This window comes from Symphalangus syndactylus, chromosome 19 (genome assembly GCF_028878055.3).
Source record: "Symphalangus syndactylus isolate Jambi chromosome 19, NHGRI_mSymSyn1-v2.1_pri, whole genome shotgun sequence".
In the NCBI taxonomy this organism is placed as follows: domain Eukaryota; kingdom Metazoa; phylum Chordata; class Mammalia; order Primates; family Hylobatidae; genus Symphalangus; species Symphalangus syndactylus.
This window is the reverse complement of record NC_072434.2, coordinates 50,450,410-50,463,508: the sequence shown is the minus strand read 5'-3', so window position 1 is coordinate 50,463,508 and position 13,099 is coordinate 50,450,410. Positions and strand designations below refer to the sequence as shown.

The following is a 13,099-nucleotide window of genomic DNA, read 5'->3' as shown; positions in this document are numbered from 1 at the left end:
CAGTTTGTAATTTTTCTTTTCTGATGAGTCACTTCTGTACAGCCCTTTAGAGTTTGTAATTTTTTTTTTTCTGGATGCTTAACAACTGCTTCTAAGGACACCCCAGGTTTGGGAGTGTGACAGATCTGTCATCCTCAACATCCCTTCTACAGATGAGAGAAAGTAACGACTCTCTCAACCCATTCTCCCCAACCCCCTTCTTACTTTACCTTTATGGCTATTTAGCTATTTCACTATGTTAAAGGGAAAAGTTTCCAAACCACTTTGAAGTCGATGAGTATTAAGTGAATTCTTAGCATCAGCAGATATTTATACCACTCAAATTTTAGTTGTCTCTTCTCTGTCCTGGCCTGGCCCACCCAGAAACTTCTAACAGGCTACAAGACTGTGAGCTACCTAAAGACAAGGGCCGTATGTTACCGGTCTTTGGATTCTTCATGCCCATAATGAATGTTCCCAAAGTCTCAGTGTCCCAGAAGCATAGATAGGGTAGTAGAAAAAGCCCAGATTATGAGACTGATCGATCTTGGTTTGAATTCTGGATTAGCTTCTTATAGGCTCTGTGACCTTGACTGCATTACCCGACATTTCTGAGCCTCAGTTTCCTCACTTGGAAAAGGCAATCAAGATCTGCTTCACAATTCCTGCAAGGATTGTACATGACAGTGTATATGTATATCACACTAAGCCCAGTGTCTGGGATGAGGATGACACTGAAAAAGCAGTAGCTGCTTTATTCACATTCTACACTGATGGCCCCTAACATTGAATACAGTAACAGACACAGAGCCATGCTCCATTTAATTATGTGCCTTTCTCAATTGATCTACCATTTTGATGGTATCCATGCATCCATGAAGAACTGAAATCAATAACATCAGCTCACTGTTAGCTATAATTTAATCTTCTTTTGATGATGTGAAAATCAGAAACAATTTCAGGCTGTCATTATGTACATTGCCTTTCCCATTCAGCTGAAGAGACTCAAAGCAGCTTAGCAGAATTCTGAGACTTGGAAGTTTACTGGAATTTAACCTAGCTCCCAAAAGTCATCCATCGCTCATTCATTTAACAGACGTTTTCACTCAACACCTGCTAGGAACCAGGAACTGGTCTAGGTGTTAGGGAAACAGATAAGACAGACAGGAGCCCCTTTTGAGTGAATTAACATTCTGTTGGGTAGAAATGAAAAGCAAAGAGTGTCTCAAGAAAGAAAGAGGTTCTCCCTTAGAGAGAGGTGGGGGCAGCCACTTTAGACAGAGGCACCAGGAAGACTTCTGAGGAGGTGACATTGGGGCTGTGACTTGAATGACGAGAAGGAGCCAGTCACAAGAAGAGCCTCAGGGGGAAGAGTCCAGGTAGAAGGCAAATACAAAAATCCCAGGAGGGAATGACCTTGGTGAGTGAGGCTAGCGTGGCTGGAGTGGAGGGAAGGAGGAGAGCGTGGCGGCAGCAGAGACAGCCCAGGCAGGTGGGAGCCAGGGCAGGCGGGGTCCCAAAGGCCAGGCTGAAGAGGCCGCCTCTCACGCTAAGAGCAATAGGAGGCCACAGGAGGGATTTTAGCCAGACAGGACCCAAGTTGGGGAAAGCCGTTGGATCCTAAATTCAGACTTTTGATGTTCATTTAAATTCCCACCTCAGGCCTCCTAAAAGAAGAGTTATGCTCTACCTCCTAGATGACAGACATGAAAACAGCAACGGGACCGACTTTTCTTTTTTTTTTTTTTTTTTTGAGTCCAGGTCTCGCTCTGTCACTCACGCTGCAGTGCAGTGGTGCGATCATGGCTCACTGCAGCCTCAGCTTCCTGGGTTCAAGCGATCCTCCCACCTCAGCCTCCCGAGTAGCTGGGACCACAGGCGTGTGCCACCACGCCTGGCTAATCTTCGTATTTTTGGTAGAGATGCGGTTTTACCACGTTGGTCAGGCTGGTCTTGAACCTCTGAGCTTAAGCGGTCCACCCGCCTCAGCCTCCCAAAGTGCTGGGATTATAGGCATGAGCCACTGCACCTGGCCCAGTATTGACTTTAAACCCTGGTAGCAAACTTAGCTATTGGGTGATCTAGGGCAAGTTTGTTGACTTTTCTGAATGTCACTTTCATGGTCTATAAAGAGGGATAATCATCCTATTCTAATAATAAATTTTTATTATTAAATGAAATAATTATATTCATTATTATATAAATTATCTTTTTATTTATTTATTTATATAAATTATATTATATAAATTATTTATTATATAAATTTATTTATTTATATAAATTAATTTATATAAATTTATTTATTTATATAAATTAATTTATATAAATTTATTTATTTATATAAATTAATTTATATAAATTTATTTATTTATATAAATTAATTTATATAAATTAATTTATTTATATAAATTAATTTATATAAATTTATATAAATTATATTTATTATATAAATTAATTTATATAAATTTATATGAATTATATTTATTTATATAAATTAATTTATATAAATTTATATAAATTATATTTATTTATATAAATTAATTTATATAAATTTATATAAATTATATTTATTTATATAAATTAATTTATATAAATTTATATAAATTATATTTATTTATATAAATTAATTTATATAAATTTATATAAATTAATTTATATAAATTTATATAAATTAATTTATATAAATTTATATAAATTATATTTATAATTATAAAGACAATATAATTTATAATTATAAAGACAATATAATTTATAATTAATAAATTATTAATAATTAATATTTATAATATAATAAATTTAAATTATATTTAGCAGGTGCTAAATACTTAGCAGAAGGCCACATCTGTGGGGATCATTTGGGGTTTTATACCTCTTGTACGTACCCTGCTAGACAGCCCCATACAGCCTTCCTAAACTCATAGATGACATTTGACCGAGGCCCATGCATTTTTGCTCAACCTCATCACGCACCTGTCTTTGATTGACTGTTAACTACCCCTTTCCAGTCTGTAACCCTGATTCTACTCGCACTTTCCTGAGGAGATCGAGGCCATCTGAGGCCAGTGGCCTCCACCTCCCTGCTCGCCTCAACATCTCTCTGCACTGTTAACCACTTTCTCGTTTTTTTGCTTCCATCTCAGAGAAATGAATAGCCCAGCGTCTTGCCTCGGCTGCCCTCACCTGCCTCTGCTGTGGAGTGCAGGCTTTCCCGGCTCCTCCAGATCTTGCTTTGCCAAGTGGCTTCTCTCTTTTGTATCTTTCACCTTTCTTCTTCTGTCTGTCTTTGATTCTGTCAGTCTCTATCTCTCTTCCTTTTTCTCTCCCTCTCTCTCTTTTTCTGCCTGTCTCTGTCTCTCATTCTCTTCCTCTCCATCTCTCTGTGTGTCTCTCTGTCTCTCATTCCCTGTCTCTGTCCCCCGCCTTATCTGTTCCTCTTCTTTCCTGGATTCTTCTTCTCAGTCAAAAAATATGTTCAGAGCTCCTCTCCCCAAACAAACACAGAAAACCAACTCTCCATAGGCTCTCCCGCCTCCTTCAGCCAAGACACTCCATCGCTGCCTTCCCCAAGCCTGTCGCTTTGCTCCTTCCACTCTGCTAGCTGGTTTCCTCCCAACATGCCCCTAAAGCAGCTGTCTCCAAAGTCACCAGTGGCACTCCCTGTCCCCTCCATCTGCCAAACCCAGGCATCATCCTTCAGGGACCCTGCAGAATCTGACACAGTTGACAATCTTTGTTTTTCACGGGCTGTTCTTCCCCATCAGCCACAACCCTCTTATTTCTTCTAGTTATCACACGACTTTGCCTAGGTCTCCTCCACTGGCGTGCTCGCTCTCTCTCTGCACAGGATAACCAAGAGCAAAAGAGGCCTCCTCTCCTAAAGGCCCCATTGCATGTGCTCTGGCTGGCCCCACCCAAAGCTCTGTTGCCCTTTCATTTTGTATCTGGAATTCTCAATAGCCTTTGCACATCTCCGCAGAGATGATCCATTGGAAACTAAAAATCTGCCCCAAACTGAATTATCCTTTCTGCTTCCTCCACATTTGGTCCTTCTCCTCCTGCAGCCCACTGTCTTCTCAACCATCCAGGCTTGACAGAAAGCTCCAACTCACCTCACCAGTCGGGCACTACCTTCCCAATGGCTTTTTTTTTTTTCTTTTGAGACAGGGTCTCACTCTGTTGTGCAGGCTGGAGTGCAGTGGCACTATCTCGGCTCACTGAAACCTCCACCCACCCCATGCTCAAGCGATTCTCCTGCTTCAGCATCCTGAGTAGCTAGGATTACAGGCATGCGTCACTACCACCCAGCTAATTTTTGTATTTTTAATAGAGACAGGGTTTCACCATGTTGGCCAGGCTGGTCTTGAATTTCTGACCTCAAATGATCCACCTGCTTCGGCCTCCCAAAGTGCTGGGATTACAGGCATGAGCCACCGTGCCCAGCCTTTTTTTTTTTTTTTTTTTTTTTTTGAGATAGAGTTTTGCTCTGTTGCTGGAGCTCTGTTGCTCTAGAGGCTGGAGTGCAGTGGCGTGATCTCGGCTCACTGCAACCTCCGCCTCCTGGGTTCAAGCGATTCTCCTGCCTTAGCATCCATAGTAGCTGAGATTACAGGTGCACGCCACCATGCCCAGCTAATTTTTTTTTTTTTTTTGTATTTTTAGTAGAGACGGGGTTTTGCCATGTTGGCCAGGCTGGTCTTGAACTCCTGACCTCAAGTAATCTGCCTGCCTCAGCCTCCCAAAGTGCTGGGATTACAGGCGTGAGCCACCATGCCTGACCTCCCAATGGCTTTTTGCTGTTTGGTTCCTACCATCCTCACCTATTAAAGCCCTCACTACCTCTCTGTGGACCTCTGCAATGGCCTCCTGTCTGCCCTGCCACCTCCTCTCCTGCTCCCTTCACTAACCCACCGCTACTGTCAAATGACTCTTTTAGAGAATTACCCTGGTTATGGAGTTTCCTACAAAAAAACCTGCACTGACTTCCTGGGACCTTCCAAGCAGGGTTCAGCCTAGCACCCCAGGTCCTCCATTTCTCCATGTGGTGGCTCCAACTCACCCTTCCAACCTTAACTCCCATCCCATCCAAACTAGAAGCTTTCTGGTCTCCAGGCATTTTTCCCTGTCTAACCTCCATGGAGTTCCTTCTGCCCGGAAGACTGCCTGCCTGCTGGAGCCCTACCTGCTCCAGTGCACCTTTGCCACTCCCTAAACTAGACACGCTCTCATTTCAGTTCCTAAATCACATTCTCTATCTCTCTTTCATGAGCCACCATCCAGCTCCATCCCAATTGCTAGGCTGTGAGCTCCCAGGAAGCAGAGGGCTCACCTGGCTCACCTTTGCATCCCTGGTAGTAGCCAGTATGGATCTCATGTGTAGTGAATAAATATCTGATGAAAGATGAATGAATCAAGTTGAGTCAAATTGGTCAAATGGAGCCATGACCTTTGTTAAAAAGTATCTTCTGAAGATGGGAAAATGCCATTTTCCCTAGAGGCAGTATGGTATATAGCTCTGGAGGTGGACAGACTGAGTATAAAACCTGACTCTACCCTTGACCAACACTGTAACCTGAGCAAGTTTTATAATTCTTGAGCCTCAGTTTCCTTAGCTGCAACATGAGAACAATACCCACATCACAGGAATGCTGTGAAGAACACACGAGGCAAACACAGGCAAAGTGGTCTAGTCCAGTTCCTGGAACACAGAGGGAACTTTCAACAGTGAAGCATTTCCTTGCCAGAAAGAAATGTGGTACAAGAATTGCCCTTCAAGTCATTCTATCAAAAAGACACTTGCATTTATATGCTATCACAGCACAATTCACAATTGCAAAGACATGGAATCAACCTAAATGCCCATCAACCGATGAGTGGATAAGGAAAATGTTATCTATATATAAAATAAATATATAATATATACATACATATACATATAATAAAATGTTATATATACATGTATGCACAGACACACATACATACATTCCACAGAATACTACTCAGCCAGGAAAAAGAACAAAACGATGTCTTTTGCAGCAACTTGGATGGAACTGGAGGCCATTATTCTAAGTGAAGTAACTCAAGAACAGAACACCAAATACTGCATGTTCTCATTATAAGTGGGAGCTAAGCCACAGGTACACGAAGACATACAGAGTGGCATAATGGACAATTCTACCACAGAGTCAGAAGAGGGGAGGGCGGAAGGCAGTGAGGAAAAGCTGCCTATTGGGTACCATGTACACTATTTGGGTGTTGGGTATACTACAAGACCAGACTTCACCACTGTACAATTCATCCATGTAACCAAAAACCACTTGTACCTTTAAAGCTATTGAAATTTTTGAGAAAAATTTTAAAAATTGCCCTGCTCTTCAAGGAGGGACCCAGACTGTATGAATGCAACCACTTCTGACCTGTCTCCAGCAGCAGCTTCGCGATGGAGAAGTTGGAGTGGGACACGCTGTAGTGAAGGGCCGTGTTCCCGTTGCGATCGGCCAAGTTGACAAGCAGCTTCAGGAAGTGTGGGGAGTGAGGCTGGACCTCGCGGAGGTAGGAGGCCACCACGGCAGGGCTAGACGACTTCCGGCTGGAGACGCGGAACCACTCTTGACTGACGGTGTTCAAGCTTTGCCTCTGGAACCGCAAAACAGACCGATTCCAAGAGGTTCCCCGGCCAGCAAGAGTTCCTCCCTTACACAAGGAAAGACAGCTTTGGCCTCTGTCCCTTCGGCTCCCTCCAGCTTGCCGTGTGATTTATTCCTGAAGGGCTCAGAGCTGGTGGGGTTAGGAACGCAGCAACATACTTTGTACTTGTGCGATCAGCACCCTCTGGGAGTGGAAAGGAAGACCAGGAGGACGGCCTAGTAACCAGCAACAAGGCACTTAACTGGAAAAAGTTTGAGTCTGCGGGAAGTTTAGCTCACACCCCTGGTATGCGCACAATTACAAAGGCCCTCTCCTTCCCCCTCACCCAGCTAGCCCACACTGACCTTGCCCCAGACTACTAGGACACCTGCGTGTGTTTAATAGGCATAGCTGGAAAATCGAAACATCTTACTAATGGGAAACATGCGTGCGAAGGCAAACAACATCCCCAATTTATGCTCGAAATAAAACCCAAACAGGTGTGCTTGACGTGTTTGGCTTTTAAGCTTTGCAAGGACCTTGAGAATAAATGGTTTAAGAACCCATGGCAGGACCCTTGCTATCTGCAGCATTCAGCTCCTCTGGGACCATGAACGAGAAGAGTTCCAGAGCCAATGACATCAACTCTGTGTGTGACACGAGCTCAGTGTTTAAAGGGTATTTGCCTAATGGGGAGGAGAAGCTATTGAGAAGTGATTATGATAAATGATTTCATACTCATGCCGGGAAGAGTCTTAGACTTGGGAGTCACTGAATCGATGTGACACAGTTTAATCCCTGGCTCGGCCGGGCACGGCAGCTCACACCTGTGATCCCAGCACTTTGGGAGGCCAAGGCGGGTATATCACCTGAGGTCGGGGAGTTCAAGACCAGCCTGACCAACATGGAGAAACCGTGTCTCTACTAAAAATACAAAATTATCCGGGCATGGTGGCGCATGCCTGTAATCCCAGCTACTCAGGAGGCTGAGGCAGGAGAATCGCTTGAACCTGGGAGGTGGAGATTGCGTGTGAGTGCACCACTGCACTCCAGCCTGGGCAACAAGAGCGAAACTCCGTCTCAAATTAAAAAATAAATAAATAAAAATAAAAATAAATAAAAATCCCTGGCTCAGCTGTCGGACCTTGGAAGTCATATAACCTTTCTGATCCTTACTTGTCCTATTATAAAATGGGAGTAAGAGGGGGCTGGCCCCTTACCTTCCATGGCTCTACAGAGTGAGGTCCTTACACACCTGCTTCTTCCTCTAAGGTGGGGGCAAGGGAGACAGTATGCGGTGCTTTGATCCTAACATGGGTATGGTGCCCGGCTTGCATATCCTGTGATCACTTTTCTAGGGCAGAATCAGCGGAATCTTTTGTGGCTGAAACACTTTTATAAATCAGAGTATCTCCTTTACCCATGGGATCTTCAAGAAAATCTGGAGAAAGATCCTAATATTAAGGAACACAGGGGTGGATTTTGTTTTTTGTTTTTGTTCGTTTGGTTGGTTGGTTTCTTTTGAGACAGTCTCGCTCTGTGGCCCAGGCTGGAGTGCAGTTGCATGTTCTCAGCTTGCTGCGACCTCCACCTCCTGGGTTCAAGCAATTCTCCTGCCTCAGCCTCCCAAGTAGCTGGGATTACAGGCGCAGGCCACCACACCCAGCTAATTTTTGTATTTTAGTAGAGACAGGGTTTTGCCATGTTGGCCAGCCTGGTCTTGAACTCCTGACCTCAGGTGATCCATCCATCTCGGCCTCCCAAAGTGCTGGGATTACAGGCATGAGCCACTGCGCCCAGCTGAGTGGTGGATTTTGAATGAAGAGCTAAGAAAGACCTTAGTTCAATAATTCAATTAAGAATAAGTGACATGAGTTTTGATCAACATCCACATCACATATTGGTTCTTTTTTTTTTCTCTCTCTTTCTCTGTTTTTGTGACAGGATCTCACTCCAGCGCTAAGGCTGGAGTGTAGTGGTGCAATCACAGCTCACTGCAGCCTCAACCTCTGGGGCTCAGGTGATTCTCCCACCTCAGCCTCTGAGTAGCTGGGACTACAGGCGCGTGCCACCACGCCAGGCTAATTTTTTGTATTTTTTTTGTAGAGACAGGGTTTTGCCATATTGCCCAGGCTGGTCTCAAACTCCTGGGCTCAAGTGATCCACCTGCCTTGGCCTCCCAAAGTACTGGGATTACAGGCGTGAGACACTGGCCCTGGCACTACATATTGGTTCTTTAGGGAACAACTATTTGCCAAATCAGCTAAGATAAAATAACAAAAATGAGTTGGGTAAGAAATAAACACTGATGAATTGATCGTTTTTACTTCTAGGGCTCTTTTGCAAAGGAGAGCAAAATGGCTTTTAAAAATGCTTACGGGTTGTTCCACCATGGGTCTTACAGCTGCTCTCATAACTTGGGAAAATGTGTCTGTGCCAATATCCCTTGATTAAAAGTAGAATCACTATGTGTTTAAATCTCTGTAAGCCATGAAGGTGTGAAGGAGCAAATGAGTATTTTTTTGTTTTCAGTCTCTTGACCCAGAGGTACACTTCAAGAGAAACAGTAATGACTACAGAATTAAACGTCAGGGTTTGAGAGGAATGCAAACATGCCACCCCCACCTTCATTTTATTGATGAAGAAACACAGAGGCCCTGAGCATCGAACTGACTCGCCCAATATCTCACAGATGAGGGTCCTGGGAATAGAACCTTCAGTTCCCATTCTACATGCTTTTCACACTCTGCCCACAGTCCTCTCAAACCACAGGGCCATCGTGAGCCTAAGCCACAGAGTTTGATGACAGACACTCATGGTGCATTGCCTAATGACACGTGGGAAGTGCCTCTGAGCCCCCGGCCTGCTTTCTTGTGCATATCCACGGGCTCCACTTCCTCAGCGTGACCCATCACTTCAGACAGCCGTGCTTGGGTAAAGGAGAGAACACCCAGAGGAAATGGGCCCTGGCCTGCACACTCACACCACTGCACACACACCACTGCCTCACACTGTGCACTGTACACTCACACCACTGCACACTCACACCACTGCCTCACACTGCACACTCACACCATTACACATTCACACCACTGCCTCACACTGCACACTCACACCACTGCACTCACACCACTGCCTCACACTGTGCACTGCACACTCACACCACTGCACACACACCACTGCCTCACACTGTGCACTGCACTCACAGAACTGCCTGACACTGTGCCCTGCACACTCACACCACTGCACACTCACACCACTGCCTCACACTGCACTCACACCACTGTATTCACACCACTGCCTCACACTGCACACTCACACCACTCACATCACTGCACACTCACATCGCTGCCTCACATAGCACACTCACATCATTCACATCACTGCACACCCATACTACTGCCTTACATTGTAAACTGCATACTCACACCACTGCACACTCACACCACTGCCTGCCTCACACCACTGAATGGGACCTAAGTCACCCTGGCAGAGCTAACGTCTTAAACAGAAGGGAAATCTTTACATGACAATGAAAAATTAGAGTACCAAGAGCTGGTCCGTGGTGGTCCCAGTTTCTGGCAGATGCTGGCTCAGTGCCCGGCATGCATTAAGAAATTCTTCTGAGGGTTTATATCTAAATAAAACAAATATATATACACATATTTATATAATCATTCTTCATGTTGATAAACAAGACTTTCATTCTCCTCCTCTTTCACATCTCAGGAGCTCAAAAATCCAAACTGGGCAACTGCCCTAGGAGGGGGCGAGCTTCAGAAATCCAGAGTGACCACGGTGTGTGCCGGTGTGACTTGGCTTCTGAACGCTTCTGAAGATGAGCCAAGCGTGTTGCCCATTTAATCCTGCTTTTGCCAGGGGCTGGGGCCGATAAGCAAAGCATTTAGGTGGGGGTCGTGGTAGGGGGTGGTGGACAGGCCCGACTGCGTTTCCTGGCATGCTGGGAAGGGGAGGCCTGTCTTTCTGACTTTGGACCAAACATTTTCTGCCTGGGTGACTGGAAAAAAAAAATCAAAGAATCCAATCCATACCAGAAAATTTCTTCAGGTTATTCTTCCATGAAGGACATCATAAGTACTAATAGAGTTAGTAATATGAGACTCGTTGAAGCTGGGGTGTCCACAGTGACAAGCACTCTTCCCGTGTTGGTCTGAAGGCAGGCTCAACACCAAGAGGCCTCAGGTGAGGCTTAAGGGCGCTGGACACAAAGAAGCCTACTCACTTGGCCCATCCTTATCTTGCTGCCACTTTGGAGCAGCCGTGACCTGGGTGACAATCGGCTCCCGTTCACTGTTTACCACTCCTCCAGCAGCCAGGTTGGAGATGGTGATAGTGATGATAATGATAATAACTGTCTTGTTTCTACCATTTACTGAGAGCCTACTATGTGGGAGGCGCTGTGATAGGCATTTACTTGCTTTTTCTCGTGTAGTTCTCAATCAAACCTATCAGGTTGCTATTATGCACATTTGACAGATGAGGAAACTGAGGCAACCACAGCTCAAGGACTTTGCCTAAGGTAACACCGTGGCAGAGGCAGGAATTGAGTCCAGGTATGCCTGACTCCAAAGGCAGTGCTCTTCTTTTCCTCCCGTATGACCTCCCATCACTTTACTTTTATTATTTCTTCTTAAAAAAATAATATTTTAATTAAAATAGAGACAGAGTCTTGCTCTGTTGCCCAGGCTGGGCTTGAACTCCTAACCTCAAGGGATCCTCCCACCTCAGCCTTCCAAAGTGCTGGGATTACAGCTGTAAGCCATGTGCCTGGCTGCTCCCATCACTTTAAAAGACACATCACTGGCCAGGTGCGGTGGCTCACGCCTGTAATCCCAGCACTTTGGGAGGCCGAGGCAGGTGGATCACGAGGTCAGGCGTTCAAGATCAGCCTGGCCAACATAGTGAAACCCCGTCTCTACTAAAAAATACAAAAAAATAGCTGGGGATGGTGGTGAGCGCCTGTAGTCCCAGCTACCCGGGAGGCTGAGGCAGGAGAATCACTTGAACCCGAGAGGCGGAGGTTGCAGTGAGCTGAGATCGCACCACTTCACTCCAGTCCGGGCAACAGTGCAAGACTCCGTCTCAAAGAAAAAAAAAAAAAAAGACACATCACTTTAAAAGCCAGCATGGTCAACAGGACAGGCAGAAAAGCTTATGGGTAACAATGAGAAGGACTGAGGCTGGGGTCGCCGCTCTGCTAGCCGCGTCCCCGCACTTCCCTAAGTCTCTGTTTCCACAACTGTAGAGTGGGGAGGTCACAATAACTTCCGCCCTGCAGGACTGTTGGAAGTGGTATATAGGATAATACTTGTAAAGTCCTTCACAGTTTCAGCGCTAGGTAAATGTTGACTTTACAGGTAGATATCGGCTGTGACGGTACATCCCACGAAAGCAGGAGCCATATATCTACTTCATTCAACCAGTGCACAGTGTGGGCATGAAACAGAGACTTAAACAACACTGGCAAATGGATGGGTACATGAATGAACAAAACGATCGCATGAACGGGTAGATATACGCCCTTGACCTTTTTCAGAGGAACAAGTGCCCGCGTTTGTGTCCATTTGCTCACCTCTCGGCCTTGGAGTAGGGGACTTCTTCCCCAGGCCCACTTTCCTGGGCAGCATGGCAGGTGCCCTCGGGGATGCCCTGCCCAGCCTCGCAGGTGAGGTGGGCATCTTTGACGTGCTTGTGATCTGGGCCGTCACACTTCTTCTCAGCCTCGCTGTCAGACAAGTCCTCTGGGGAGCTGTCCTCACCGCTGGTCTCCTCACTTGAGGTGGTCTCATACCTGGGGTAGGAAACAAAGATCACTCGTCCTGTCTTTCCTGCCCAGTAACCGTGTCAACACCAGTGAGAGCTGGGTGGGCCTCGAGTAACACTCTGCAGCTTGCTAATCTCCTCCCCAACTCTCTACACCTGCCGGCAGGGTGACAGGCTCCCAGGAATCTTAGTGTCAGAAAGACATGCAGTAAAGGGCCCTGGCTCTGGTGCAGAGAAGCTATTTGGGGAGACTCAATTATCTGTGCTTATTGTCAAAATAATTAACTGTGCTCATTGCAGCAAACCCACGAGCAGCCTGTCCCCTCATTGGCTGATGCATTCGGTGATCTAGACAGGCCATCCAACGTTCTCATGGAAGCATTTGCTTGTGGAATCCTAATGTTAGGTCAGGAGAGGGGCACAACTGCAGCCAAAACATCCCCACCTCCACCCTGAGTTCGCCAAGTTGCCTGCAAATCTTCACATCTCTGGGTGAGACCGAGACCTCCCTTCAGCCTGCTCCAGCCCAGCTTGCACCTGGCAAGGCACGAACTCTTCCACACCTACATCCAGTGCTCCGTGGGATACCCCAACACAGCACCTACCTGTCTTTGCTGCAGCTTGTTTGAACTATTGCTTGGAGCAGCAAAAAGGAGAGCACAGGCCACTTGACTCGTGGCCCTCTTTCCTGGTAGTGACCCTTACGTTCAAT

The 13,099-nt window shown here is 45.8% G+C and overlaps 1 protein-coding gene across 2 annotated transcripts in view; it reads right to left on the bottom strand.

Moving 5' to 3' along the window:
- Positions 1-13,099, bottom strand: part of KANK4 (KN motif and ankyrin repeat domains 4) — an 86,274-nt gene that overhangs the window by 21,871 nt on the left and 51,304 nt on the right. For both annotated transcript variants that reach the window (XM_055235428.2, XM_063613338.1), the window contains 3 exons: positions 12,197-12,415; positions 10,153-10,240; positions 6,393-6,612 (listed from right to left, as the gene is read on the bottom strand). In XM_055235428.2, the coding sequence (XP_055091403.1) occupies positions 6,393-6,612; positions 10,153-10,240; positions 12,197-12,415 (527 nt within the window). The remainder of the gene's footprint in view (positions 1-6,392; positions 6,613-10,152; positions 10,241-12,196; positions 12,416-13,099) is intronic.